General features: G+C 53.7%; 1 protein-coding gene across 1 annotated transcript in view; it reads left to right on the forward strand.

Annotated features, from left to right (window-relative positions):
- The window catches only part of LOC138374230 (NACHT, LRR and PYD domains-containing protein 7-like), a 672,516-nt gene that overhangs the window by 539,083 nt on the left and 119,338 nt on the right, over window positions 1–14,095 (forward strand). The window contains 1 exon segment of the mRNA XM_069456942.1: window positions 3,484–3,505. Coding sequence (XP_069313043.1) covers window positions 3,484–3,505 — 22 coding nt within the window.

The following is a 14,095-nucleotide window of genomic DNA, read 5'->3' on the forward strand; positions in this document are numbered from 1 at the left end:
ACCAGGAAGATGTACAATTCAGGACTGGAGAGGAATGAATATTCAAGCAGATCACCCAGCCCAACATTTTACTTATACTATTTAAGGAACTGAGACTCAGAGAGGGTCAGTTATTTGCCTAAGGACACAGAGCAAAAAGGGGACAGAACCAGGATTAGAAACAGATGGGAATTACTAATCATTACTTATGATCTGGTCACCATTCGTTTACAGGTAAGGAAACTGAGGCAGTGGGGCGTGTGGGAGACAATGGCAAAGGTGGCGTGTTATAGTGGAGTAATCCAAGGCAGAATCCTCCCCAGCCAATTCCTAGGTGGAAGATTCTGGTCAAGTCACTGAACCCCTCTCGGCCTCAGTTTCCTCCTCTGGAAAATCAGGAAGGAAATCTCTATCTGATTGGGCTGTTGTAAGGATTAGAAATCACATACATAAAGTGATTGCCCAGTGTGGTGCTTGGCACATAGTAGGTGTTCCATACGTGTGCACCAGGGTTATTTCACTACCCCAGAGGCACACAGTGGCTGGCCCAACCTCACATAGCACAAAGGCAAGAGAGAAAGGGGAAGGCAAAGAACCTCCATTTATTGAGGACCCACTACGTCCCAGGCTCCACACAGAGCATTTTGGCTGCATCATCTCGTTAAATCTTTATAAAGACCAGATAAGATTCATGACATGATCACAATTCCTTTACTGGCGGGGACACAGAGGCACTGGGGTGATGGAGAGTCTTGTGGTTAGAGTTGAAAGGGCAAGTCTTCAGAGCTTCACTGTCTAGTACAGTAGCCACTAGCCACATGTGGCCTCTTAATTCTAAATTGATTTAAATTAAATAAAATTTAAAACTCAGTTCCTTCAACACACCAGCCACATTCCAAGTGCTCAGTAGCCACGTGTGGCCAGTGGCTACTGCACGGATCAGGGCAGATGTAGAAGGTTTCCATTTTCACAGAAGAGTCTTGAGTCAGAATTGTTTGAGTTCGAATCCTGCCCCTGTCTCTGCCACTTCTTGGGAAAAATTATTTGAACCCTTTCTGGACTTCCATTTTCTCATCTGGAAGATGAAGATCAAACCCCTGCCCTGCAGGGTTATAGAAAAGACTGGAGAGCTTATAAATGAACTCCCAGTGCTGTGCTCTGCATGTGGTAAGTGCACATTTGTGAGATGTTAGCATGCTGTCACAGAGAAGGGCTGTGACTTGCCCAAAGTTATAGTATGTAGCACAGGCAAACCTAAGATTGTCAGGCACAGGGCTTTGGAGAACCATGTCCCCATTATTGACTCTCCTGCCACCACTCCCCAGAGATGGGACATCTGCAGATTACAGAAGCCAAGCTCATCCTAGGGTAAAGCAGAGGAAGGGACAGTGTAGTCAAAAACTCACTCCTCCCCTCTAGCCTGGGCAACAGAGCGAGACTCTGTCTCAAAAAAAATAAAACCCTCACTCCTCTAGCATGGTCAGCATACCCTCCACCCCTCACCCACCATAGGCAGGAAAATTCTCACCTTTCTTTGTGGTTCTCTGGAAGATGCGTGCATTCTCCCCCGTGGTGAAGAATTTAAAATACGTGCAGTTTGCTTCTGTGAGAGCAGAAGACAGAAAAGAGGAGGTGATAATACGAGATCCCCTGTATAAGCTCAGGGCTGGACCCTTAACATGGCTCACAAAAACCTAAAACTAGGACATCAGCACCCTGGATATATAGAGGAGAAAAATGATGCTCAGAGATGGAAAAGCTACCTGCTGCCACATCACCATCCAGGAGCTGGGATTCCAACCTGGAGCTGTGAGGTCCAGATGTGTGGCCTTGAGTGGGCACTTAACCTCTCTGGGCCTCTGATTCTTCCCCTTTAAAATGAGATAATCTTTTTCCTGACCTCTTTGTATGGGATTGTTGAGGGTCAAGTGGGATTAGAAATGGATAATCACTTTATTCAACAAAGGACACCAAGATACAGGAAACAGAAAGTTAAGAGGCTCAGAAAAGATTCTCATCTGAAAATGGACTCCTATCTAGAATACACAAAGAGCGCCCGCAGATTAGCAAGAAGAGAGGGGTAACCCAGCTGAAAAACCAGCAAAGCGTAAGTGGGAATTCAGAGAAGAGAAAGTCTGGGTAACCCCCAACCCAAGTACACGAAGAGATGCTCCCCTTCACCAGGGATCACAAAAATGCAGCTTGAATCAGCAGGGAGGTACCACTTCTGATAAATTAGATTGGCAGATATTAAAAGGGTGGTATCAAGCATTTGGGAGGATAAGAGGAAACAGCTGGGAGTGTAAACCGGTATTAGTGTTTTGGGAAGGCACTCTGAGATATTTTATAAAACGACCCTATGACTCAACAATTTCATTCTTGGGCATACATCTGGGAAAAAAAACATACAGGAACATATATGTAGATGTTCACTGCAGCATTGTTTATAGACAACAGGGAGTCAAAATCAACTTCGGTGCCCTCTCCAGGAGAACAGACAAGTAAACGTGGTGGCTGCTCCCTGTGAAAACCTCTCCAGGACATAAAAGCCATGAACTGGAATAACATAAACCAAAGTGGGGAGATTTGAGAAATACAGTGTTGAGCAAAAAAATAATAATAATAATAGTAATTTAATTAAAAATACAAAAACAGACAAGGCAGCAAGAGGAAAAAATTCAAAAACAGGACAAAACCTATAGCATGATCTCATGTATACAAAACACATACATATAATACTATATATTTGCCAAGTCAAAACATATATCCATGAATATATATCAAACGTATCAAAGCAATGAGTTAGGAAATAATGAAAAAAATAACATAAAACAAAGCACAAGAAGGATTTTGCAAAGGCTGATAATGATTTTGTGACATAAACTGATGAGTATGATTCATTCAACTTCATGTACTTGAGGTCCAAGAAACCCTAAACTTTTTTAAGGCACTTTCTAAACTGCATTTTAGAGGCAGAACTTCCCTCAGAATTCACCCACCTAGTCCAACCTACTTTCCTATTCTAAAGATGGGAAAACTGAGGCACAGAAAGGGGCAAAGGGGTAGAGAACAAAAGATGTAAAGAAAAATAGGAGAGGAGCTAGGCAGTCTGGAGAAGTGGAACAGAAACTGTCCAAATTGAAAGAGGACATTCAGGGACAAGAGATAAATCCCTGAGCCAGGTGAGGTGGTGTGGGACACTCCACCTGGCACCTAGAAGGAAGGAGGAGGGAGCCAGATGTCTGGTCAGGAGTAGTGGGAGGTGTAAGTTCTTACCCTGCAGCAGCAAGAGGTAAAGGATGCTCAACGTCACAAAGCGAAGGATAAGGATGTTCTTTGCGGCAGTCAGTGGGGGAAACATGGTCTCCTTCCACGAGGGAAGTGTGAGAAGTCCCTTCTTGGACAGTGTGGGGTGTCAGGCATCTCATTTTGGCTACTTGTGATTTAGGATATCCTGTCTCTTGACCCCAGAGGATACGGCATATCCCATCTGGAAAAGTATAGGGTATGCGTCACCCCCCTTGCAGCCAAGGGAGATATGGGATGTCTTTTGATGGGCAGTGAGAAGTGTGGGATGCTTCTCTGAGACAATGAAGATGGTGAGATGCCCTCTGGGGGGCTGGGATTGTGGGATGGTGGTAACAGCCCTGTAAGAAGACTCAAGTTCTTTCTGACCACTAGACGGGATAGCGAGGGATGTGAAAGACCCCATATTATGCAGTGAGGTGGGATCGACATTCCCTCCAGTGCAGCAAGGACCCTTGGGACCTCTTTATGGACTAGTGAGATGTGATATAATGTAGTTAAGAACAGAGACAACCAGGGTTCAAATCCCAAATCACTAGCCTGGGTGCACAGACTGAGCGACTGAAATTTCTTTCTCCTCTCTTTTCTCTTCTGTAGAATGGGGGTGATAATAACTATTCATGGGGTTTCTATGATGGTAAATGAGTTAATGCATGTAAAGTATTTAGAACAGAACCGGGCACTACATAAGCGTCTAATATTTTTATTACCAGGGCATCTATTTTGCAAAAGTTTGGGATCATCCTATTTGGGATCCCGAGGGGCCAAAGGTAGCCCATCTGCAGAAGTAAAGTGTTTAGGACAGCCCATTTGGACACTGGGTGGGCAGCTCAGACAGCAAGTGGTGCCTGGCATGGTTCGTGTTACTAAGGGCTTGGAACATCCTATCTGGGGCACTATGGATGTAAGATATCACACATGGAGAAGTGAAGGACGGGGAAACCCCATCTAGAGCCCAGAAAAATAGGAGATACTCTCTAAGGGGCACTGAAGATTATACGACACTCTTTGGAGAGTAAAGAGTGTGAGAGATCTCATATGGGTGATCAAATATATGACAGGCTGAATGGGCTATGAGGAGTGTCAGATACTTCCCTTGGGTCAGTAGAGGTAGAATGAGGTTTCATCCAGTTCCCAAGGGGTATAGAATGTCCCAGTGGTGTAAGTACAAGGCGTGGCATGTCCTGTCAGAGATGACATATGTCTGCCCTGGGATGCTGGGAGCTTCATTTGGTGGCATTGGTGGGTGGGGAACAGGCATAGATTCTCCCTATGGGTGGGCGTTATGGTGGTCTGTCTTCCCAGGGCTCACAGGATGGGAGTGCAGGCTATATCCAGGGTGGGAAGAGCAAGCTGACACCAGGAACCCAGACTGTCTCTCTACAGTCACAGGCTGTCCGTGGGCACAGACACAGGGGCACAGGCTGCCCCAGTGGGTGCAGGCATTTCTGGAGGATGCAGGCTCTCTGGTGCTGGTACATGCTGTCTGAGGGTACCAGCTGTGTCTGGAAAAACAAGCTGGGTCTGGGGACACAGGCAAGGTTTATCTAGGGACATAGGCTCTGTGGAGGCTGCTCTAGGGGCACCCAGTAATGCCTGGGAACACTGGCTGTATTACGAGCAGGGTTTTGGGACAGTCATAGAATGATCTGGGAGCACAGACTGGTCTGGGGGTACAGGCTGGTCTAGGGGCAGAGGCTATAACTGAGGACATAGTTTGGTCTGGGGGTACAGGGTAGTTGGGGAGCACAGGATGGCCTTGGGGCCCAGGCTCTCTTTGGCACACAGCATGGTCTGGGAATACAGGCTGTAGGTGGGGGCCCAGGCTCTCTTTGGCACACAGAATAGTCGAGGGATACAGACTGGTCTGAAGTCACAGCCTGGCCTGAGACACTGGCTGGTCTTGGGGTACAGGAAGGCCTGGGAGTCCATGCTAGTCTAGGGGCTCAGGCTGGTCTAGGGGCATAGCCATACCTGGGGCAGAGGCTATAGCTCGAGGACAAGTTCGAAGGCACAGATTACATGGAAGCACAGGTTTTCTGGGGCCACAGGCTGTAGCTGGGGTACAGGTTGGTTTTAGGGTATAGGCAGTAGCTGGAAGACAAGCTCTAAGCCACAGGTTCCCCGGGACAGGCCAGTTAGGGAGACAGGCTATGTCTGGGGGCTAGCCCTCTCCCTTCCCTCTCTCTCTCTAACACTTTCTGGAAGCAGAGGTTGATGTGAGCGAAGGGTCTTTCTAGGGATGCCAGCTCTCTCCTTGGGGCTCAGGCTTTCTCTGGGGGCACAGGCTGTTTCTCGGGCACAGTTTTCTCAGAACACGGGCCCCTCTCTCTCACCCTCTGTTTGCGGGACACAAGCCCTGGATCAGGGCAGCGGCCTCTCACCTCCGGGCAGCTCCGCGGGGCCGCAGGTCTCTCTGCCCACGGGCACGTCAGCCTGCCACAGTCGCTTGGTGCACACCTTCCACAGCCCCAGGTGGGCAGCGTCGCAGACGGCGCTGCCGTTGGCCTTGTAGGTGTTGAGTTCAACCCAGAACTCGGTGCCCACGGACAGCACCGCCAGAGTGGCGCCCACGGTGGTCAGTAGCAACGCCAGCTTGATCTTCCCCTCGCGCTCCGGCGTCAGCCAGGACCCCTGCTGCCCGCGACCCCTCCGAAGGCCCGCGGCCCCCCGCCGCCGGATCTCCTCTTGCATGAAGAAGTTGGACCACATCATCGTCCTTATCGCCTTGACGGGGCACAGGGCAGGTTCGGAGGAAGCAGAGCTGAGCAGGGGTCTTGGGGGCGGGAGCGGGGAGCGGCCTGGGGTCTTGGAGCGGGGAGGACCTGCGTCTCCCTGGATTATTAAAGAGGAAGAGCCCAGTCCACTCTGGAACCTCAGCTGAGAAAGTCGGGGTCGCCTCTGGGATTTAGAAAAGAAAAAACTAGATCCCCGAGCTGGGTACGCCTGAGGTTCAGAGGAGGGCCTGGGGTACCCTCAAGAACTCAGCAAAGAAAATGGGGCCCAGAGAAAAAGCAAGGCCTCCTGAGGCCCAGAGATAGAGCCTGGGTCCCCAGAGGGGGTCCTGAGGGCTCTGGAGAAGAACTGGGTTCCTGATGAAGCTCTGAGGGGCTGCCCTGGGTCCCCACTGGGAGGATAAACAAAAGGGAAACTGGTTTTCCTGAGGGAAGGGATGGGAGCACCCCACTAGGGCTCAGAGTTTGGGGTGCCCAGGAAGGGGACTTGAGTTTGAAAGCAGACGTGGATTGAGTTTCTTTAGGCTCAGTTTGAGGAAAGAGAACTTGGGTCCCCTTTGGGATTCAGTAAAAGAAAACTGGGGTCCCCCACGGGAGCTCAGAAAGGGAGGGCAGAATTCTCCCCGGTCTCGGGGAGGCAGTGGGATCCCAGCCTTCACAGCAGGGGAACAGCAGAGTCCTGGTGGGGGTTCAGGGGAGTACTGGGGTCCGGCTGGAGTTCAGGAAAAGGGGTTGGGGGGCCTCTCCAGCCATTCAGACAAGAGATCAGAGAAGGTCGGTACTAAGGCTGAGCGACACAGTGGAGTCCAGAAAAGGAGGCCGAGTAGCCCCTACGGCTCAGAAGGGACCTGGGGCCCCCACTGGGGCTCAGACCAAGGGACAGAAAGTACTCCCAGGGTTCAAAGGACAACTGGCACCAGAAAGAGACTTTGAGTCACTTCGGGATCACTCCGTCCCCTTCCCCCGGGCTCCCAGGGCCTGCCGGGCCTGGACCGCTCCAGACTCAGCTCCAGGCCGGGCCCTCCCCTCGGGCCTCCCACCCCGGTGTCCTGGGCAGGGGCCCCTCTCGCTCTCCTGCCTCCGCGCCGCGCCGCCCCCAGCTCCGCGACGCCTCCGAACCGTCCGGCTCTGCTCGCCAGCGCCCGCTCGCCCGCCGGACTGGCCCCTCCGCGCTCTCCGGGCCTCGCCCCCCTCCGCCCACCCCCTTCACCCTCCCGGGCTATTTTGGGCTCGACCCGTAAATAACACCCGCACCTGTCGCCTGGCGCCTGTTGCCATAGGGATCCCGGGTATTTTAAGGGGACGAGAGGGGAGGAAGGAGGCCGCCCGGGGAGGAGGGGCTGGGGCCGGGTCCTGAAAAGGCCCGAGCTGAAGGGACTTCCCTTAAGGGGCAAGGGCGGGGGCTGAGAGTCCCAGCTCCAGAATCGCCCGGCGGGCGAGAGAGGGGGCGGGGCAGCCAACCTGAACTGCTGGGTTCCCCGGGAGGAGGGGGCTGGGGGCCTGGACCCCTGGATCTGAGGGAAGGAGGACCTGGAACCGGGTCTCCTGGGTCTTGATTAAGGAGGGGGCTGGGGGCCTGGACCCCTGGTCTGAGGGAGGAGGAGCTGCGGGGGGGGGACCCCTGGGTCTGAGGGAGGAGGGCCTGAGGGGATCCCTGGGTCTGAGGGAGGAGGGGCTGGGGGGATCCCTAGGTCTGAAGGAGGAGGGGCTGGGGGGTCCAGATTTCTGGGCCTAGGGGAGGAGCCTTGAGGAATAGAAGGACCTATACCCATGTTGGAGTCCTTAACCCCCCCGCCGCCCCCCCCAGGTAGAAATGGCCCACCCCAGGGAGGGGCTGGCTGTCAAGGGCGCCGAGAACCAGAGCAGCAGTCCTCTTCATCGAGTTTATTAGATGGGGCACCCCCAGGGGACCTTCCATGCAGTTTCAGCTCCCCCAGGGGCAGGGACAGGGGACAGCCATGTGGCATGGCAGCAGGGCCTGATCTTCAACCCCTCACCCCCTCCCTCAGCCCTTCTGCAGACAGCACAGGTGGGACCCACCTTTCTCCAACTCCTTCTGGTTAGCTGCTCCAGGCAGGCCTGGTGCCCCACCTGAGCAGGGCTCTGGAGCACTCTGGCCCTCTGTGTCCACCCCTGTTCTGGACTTTTCTATTGGAGCACACGTTTCCCTGGGATGTGATTGTCTGTGTCTGTGTCCCGCTCTTCGACCAGACTGGGGCAGGGGCCAGCCAAGTATACAGGAGGAATTCAAAAGGCCAGGTACACAGGCAGCCTTAGAAAATGTGAATCAGGTGACTTGAATGAATGATTGAGCAAAGGAATGACCAGATGGAGTGAGGTGATGACACACAGACACCCTCTCCCAAGCTCAGGAAGGCACCTGCTGTGTTTCCTGAATGCCTGCCTGCCCCCACTGGAGCACACCTCACTCTGTTCCTGTTGTTACCTGTGTCCCCTCCACCAGCAGAGACAGGGCAGAGGCTTACAGGAGCTGGCACTGGAAAGTCCTGAATGAGGACTGAATGAATGTTCATTTCTGAAAATGAATGAAGGAAACCTGTTCTTTCCTTTCACCTCACTGGGGCTTCCCAGCACTTGACAGGATCTGGAGCGAGAACCCCAGTGCATGCCTGGTGCTGGCAGCAGCAGGAAATAGGAGCTGGGCCAGGCAGCCCTGGCCATGGGGTCACCCGTGCCTGTCTTAGAGCATCACCTCTTCCCTGCCCCTGAAGTTGTCTTCCCCTTCTGGGCCTCCCCATCTCTCTGGATCCTGCCTGCCATAGCAGCTCTCTAACTGCAGGGCATATTTTTCTCTTCCATCTCCCTGTCTGCATCCCCCTCTCTTCCTTTCTGTGTCACTTTCATAACCCACCCCCTAAATTGCCTAGATTTGCCTAGATTCCCTTTCCCTCCATCTTCCCCCCACATTCTCTCTCCCCTTCACTCCAGTAGGGCTCCCATCCCCACCACTGCACTGAAATGACCTCTTATCAAGATCTTCAGCCACCTCCGTGTCATCAAACCCAGGGGTCACTCTGCTCTCAGGACCTCTCTACCTCTCAGCAGCATTCGGCTCAGCTGGCCGCCTCCAACCCTTCTTGAAACACTTTTGTGCTCTTGTCCTCTGCGACTCTCCTGGATTTGGCCTGCCTCTCAAGTCACTCCTTCTTAACTCCCTTTGCTACATCCTCTCCAACCACCCCCATGCAGATGCCCCCGTGGCTCTGGCCAGGGTCACCTCTCTGTCTGCACTCACCTGCTAGGTGACCTCACCCAGTCCTGTGACTTTAAATGTCTCCTATACACTGATGTTTCCAAAACTTATTTTCTAACCATGACCTCTCCCCCAAGCTCTGGTCTCACGTATCCAACTGGCTACTTGATACCCCAACTTAATTTCCCACCAGCATCTCCAACTCAACACATCCAAAAGAGAACCCTTGGTTCCTCCCACCTAAATCCCATTTCCTTATCCCAGTTTCCCCTTCCTGGCCACAATACACAGAAGCACCATCCCAAGATGCACAAGCCCAATTTGAAGAATTCCTCTCTTCACCTCACCTTGGTTTCTCATCGCCTCCCCCATGACACCCAATTCACCACCACTGCAGGCTCCACCTCCACAGTCCCACACCTGTCCTTCCGTTTCCCTTCATCTCACTAACTCCACCTTGGTCCAAGCCACCTGCAGCCTCAACTGGAAGAGGACAACAGCCCCCTAACTCTTTGCGTCCCCTTCGGACTCCTGAAGTCTATCCTCAGCACAGCAAAGGGATTCTGCTGTTACTTTGTTTAAATAAAAACAGGATCATGGCTCAAAACCCTTTAAGGACTTCCTTTCGGATCTAGAATAAAATTTGGATTTCTTCTCAGGGCTGCCTGGTCAGCCCCATGCTGTGCTTCTGATTCACACATTTGCTCACCCCACAGCCTCCTCCAAAACCTGTTACTCCTCAGGCTTTTGTGCTGCCTCTGGTGGGTGGAATGCTTGTCCCCAGATTTTCTCACCTCTCTTTCTTTCTCACAATCTCCCCAAAGGACGCGAGGTCTTCTGGAAGCACCTTATCTAAAGTCAGCCTTGCTGCCATTCTGTTCCCACGCTCTGCTTAATTTTTAAAGCACTTTTCAGTCACTGAAATGATCTTATTATTTATTGTTTGTCTCTCCTGTGAGTCCCAGGAGAGCAGGACCTTGTCCGTCTGTTCACCACCACATTCCTGGGGCCTAGACTGGGTCTAGAACAGGTTGGCGCTCAAAAAATATTTCTTGAATACTGAAAAAAAAAAAAAACAACAAGACATGGATCATTCCTCAACGCTATACTTAATCGCCACATTTCTTTTTGTGCATATCTCTGAATCTTCCTCTGTGGTTTAGACCCCTCTCCTCTCTCTCTCTCTGTGGTTTATCTATCTTTGTGGGGTTCTTGTTTTTTGGTATCTCTGAGACGTCTCTCTTCCAATCTGTGCATCTTTTGTCTATCTCTCTCCTGCCCCTTTTTTCTCCTCTCTCGATCAGCTTCCTGTGTCTTTTGACTTTTTCTGTCTTTGTGACTCAACTAGTTTTGGTGTCTTCTGCCATCCTCTCCTCTCCACCTCTCTCTTCCTCCTGCCCACCCTCCATCACTCTTGCACCATGTTTAGCCTTTGGACTCTAGAATCCACTCTGCCCCAACCAGTTCCGTCTCCCTCGTCCAGCAAAGAAAATCCATTGCCAAATTTGTCTCTTTTAACTCCTGTCCCCTTCCTCTCCGTCTCCTCCTCCCTACACTCAGTCCTCCATCTCCCTCACTTATATTCTTTTCCCTACATTTCCAGCGTCCCTCCCTGAAACTCCCCCCACAATTCTCCCCAGGGCCCCTGACCTCCATCCAGTCTCACCCCCTTCCTGGTCCTTCCACATACAGCCCGGAGGGAAATTTGGAACATCCAGCTCTTATCTGGTCCCTCCTCAGTTCCAGCCCTCTCTGCTGCCCCATCTTCCCAAGATGAAGGCTTGCGAAGACCCTGGCAGGGGGGCACCATCACTCCCCACTTCCTTCTTTGCACTGTCTCTGTCTATAGGTGTCTTCGCACCATATGGGAGCCCTGTGAGGGCAGGGCAGGATCAAAGTCATTTATACACCCCTGGCTTGTGCCAAGCTCAGCTGAGTGAGACAGTTGCCTCAGCTCAACTGCCATCCTGCCCTGCTGCCGTTAGAATCAAGTCCCAAACCCAGGACCTTTAGACCCTGGCTTGTAGCTACTTTTCCAGCCCTCCCGCCCCTACTCCCATACATCAGCGTCCCAGAACTATTAATATTGTCCCCAATACATCACGCTGTTTCACTTCCCTTCCCCATGTTCTTGCCTAAGTCCTTCTTTTGCCTGGAAAGCCTTCCTCATCCTCTTCATCACCTGGCAGACACTTACTCATCCTTTTAAGACCCAGACTGGGCATCATGTTCCCTAGGAAGCTTCCTCTGAGCATCGCCCACTCCTAGCAGTTGGTCACTCTGCCCTCTATTCCATGGTGCCCATTGTGGTCACTGTTACAGGACTAATTGTCCTGCCTGGACTGCAGTTTTTGATGCCTACTGGCTCCTTGAGAGCAGGGTGAGGGTCTGTTTCACCTCTGGGGACCTAGATCCTAACATTGGCTGGTATGTTAGCAGATGCTCAGAAATGTTCATGGGCGAATGGCTGAATTAATGAGTGAGTGAAACATGAATCTCTAAGTCCCAGGCTTCTCCTGCACACCGGACACCACACCTGGACTTCGGTATTTGTGTAAGCATGTGCTTCCTCCTTCGAGAGAGTGCAATTCAAGGGCCAGTGCCTGAGTTTGATTCTGTATGTCAGTGCACCTCTGCCTCCTACTCTTATCTCTGAGTTCCTGTCTTCCCTTTGAGCACCATTCACTTACGCTTGTGCTCTAACTCATTCCATGGCACCCGCCACCCTTCGAATAAAATCCAAACTCCTAACCTAACCTACAAGTCACAGTCTGGCCCTGTGTGTGTCTCCAGTCTCATTTTGTTGCAGCCACACCAGGTCATTACACTTCAGCCCCCTCTGGAAGCTCCTTCCTGCCCCCAGGGCCTTTGTATATGCTGCATTGCCTGTGTACTTCCCTGCCCCCAGCTCCACCTGCCAGCCCTGTCATCCTTTCCGTGTCAGCTAAAAGCATGTCCTCTAAAACTGGGTTAAGCCCCCCTGATGGAGCATTTCCTAGTATCTCAGTTTTCTCCTATATCCTAACTGTAATTTATTGTGTTTGTATATGATTCTCCGATTAACGCTTGTCTCGTGCAAAAGATGTAAACTCTATGATAAAGTTGGGGACCCTGTTTTCCTCCCTTCTGTATGCTCAGCCTTGGATACAATGCCTAGCATTTAAGCACACAAATAAATTGCCAGTAATGAATGAATGAATCCCTTTCTGTGCCTGTGTTTATGTCCCCTTCCCCAGGGCCTTCTTATGTACCAGCGCCTGGCACACAGCACGTGCTTAATAAACCCTTGTGGAATAATGAATGAAAAAAAAAACGAATGAATGCCTGTGTCCATCCCATTTCTCCCTACCTTTCTGCATCTCTTCTCTTAATCCTTCTGTCTCTTTATATAGAGCCTATATATAGTTTGTAGGTGTAACTACGTATTCGTGTGTTATGGGCCCCTCTCCAGGAGTTGGGCTGGGCTGGGCTGGGCTGGGCTGGGAGTCCCTCCCTCCCCTCCCCCGCCCCGCCCCCACATGCACACAGCAAAACATTAAAAAGAAAAACATCTCAAAACTGCAAAAAACACCATGGCCCTCCCCCCTCCCCCTAAATCCCACAGAAAAATAAAACACGACGCTCCCTCACAAAGGCCCCCTCCGTTCCCTTTCCCCTCGCTCAGGGTCCCTGCTTCGGAGGGTGGGGGGCGCTCCCCCACGCCCGGGGTTGGGGACGGGGTGCGGGGGAGGGCCAAGCAGTCTCCAGCGCGCTCACGGGGAAGAGCGGGGGCGCCCCCGACCCCGGCAGCCTCGTTGCACGCGCGCCCGCGCACGCGCCCCGGACACGCCCCCCTCAGCTCCCCGCGCCGCGCCCCTACACCGGCGTGGTTTTCCTGTTGAGCGTGTTGGTGTTGGAGGCGGCGGCCTCCTTGGCCAGGGTCCCAGGGGCTGGCGCGGCGGGCGCGGGGGGCGCGGGCGCGGGCGCGGCGGGCGGCCCGGTGACCGTGACCGTCACGCCTCCGCCCGCCTCCTTGGGAAAGGCGTTGTGCAGCGTGAGGAAGCCGGACGCCCCCCCGCGGTCCCGCTCAGCGCCCGCGCCCCCGCCGCCACCCCCCGCGCCCCCAGCCGCGCCTCCGTAAGCCCCCACGCCGCCGCCGCCGCCGGCGCTCGCCAGGCCGGCGGCCACGCTGCCCTTGGACGGATCGCGGCTGAGCGTGTACATGGAGATGTCCGTGGAGGCGAAGCCCGGGCCCCCGGGGCCGCCGGGAGACGCGTCCCGCGACGGCGACGGCTCGCTGGAGCGGGAGCTAGAGCGGGAGCGGCGGCGGTAGCGGAAGCGGTAACTGGGCAGACGGAGGATGGCCGAGGGGCCGCTCCCGCCACTGCCGCCCGCGCCCCCGCCGGCCTTGAGCAGGTCCGAGCGAGACTGGCAGTGCGCCTCGCGGCTGCGCTCGATGTAGATGTTGACGGCGAGCACGCCGATCACCTCGGCCAGGATGAACGACAGCCCGCCGAAGTAGAAGGACCAGCCGTACGAGTAGTGGTTTTTCTTCTCCTCGTCCCGCTTCGGGCCCGGCTCCCCCGCGTTGGCCGAGATGTACACGATCACGCCGATGATGTTGCTCAGGCCTGGGCGGGACAGGCAGACGGGAGCCTCGAGGCCACGCCCGGCTCTGGCCCCACCCCCGCCCCGCGGTCCTGCACTGTGGGCCCCGGAAGGCCCAGGCCCCGCCCCCGGTCTAAGCTCCACCCCTAGGTCGTCCAGGCCCCACCCCGAATGGGCTCGACCCTACCGGGATGGTCCCAGCCAGTGGCTGGTCTAAGCTCCACCCAAGATGGCCTGGGGAACCTGCAGCCTCAAGGCCACGTGTGGCCCTCCA

The sequence above is a fragment of the Eulemur rufifrons genome, chromosome 24 (assembly GCF_041146395.1).
Source record: "Eulemur rufifrons isolate Redbay chromosome 24, OSU_ERuf_1, whole genome shotgun sequence".
NCBI lineage: Eukaryota > Metazoa > Chordata > Mammalia > Primates > Lemuridae > Eulemur > Eulemur rufifrons.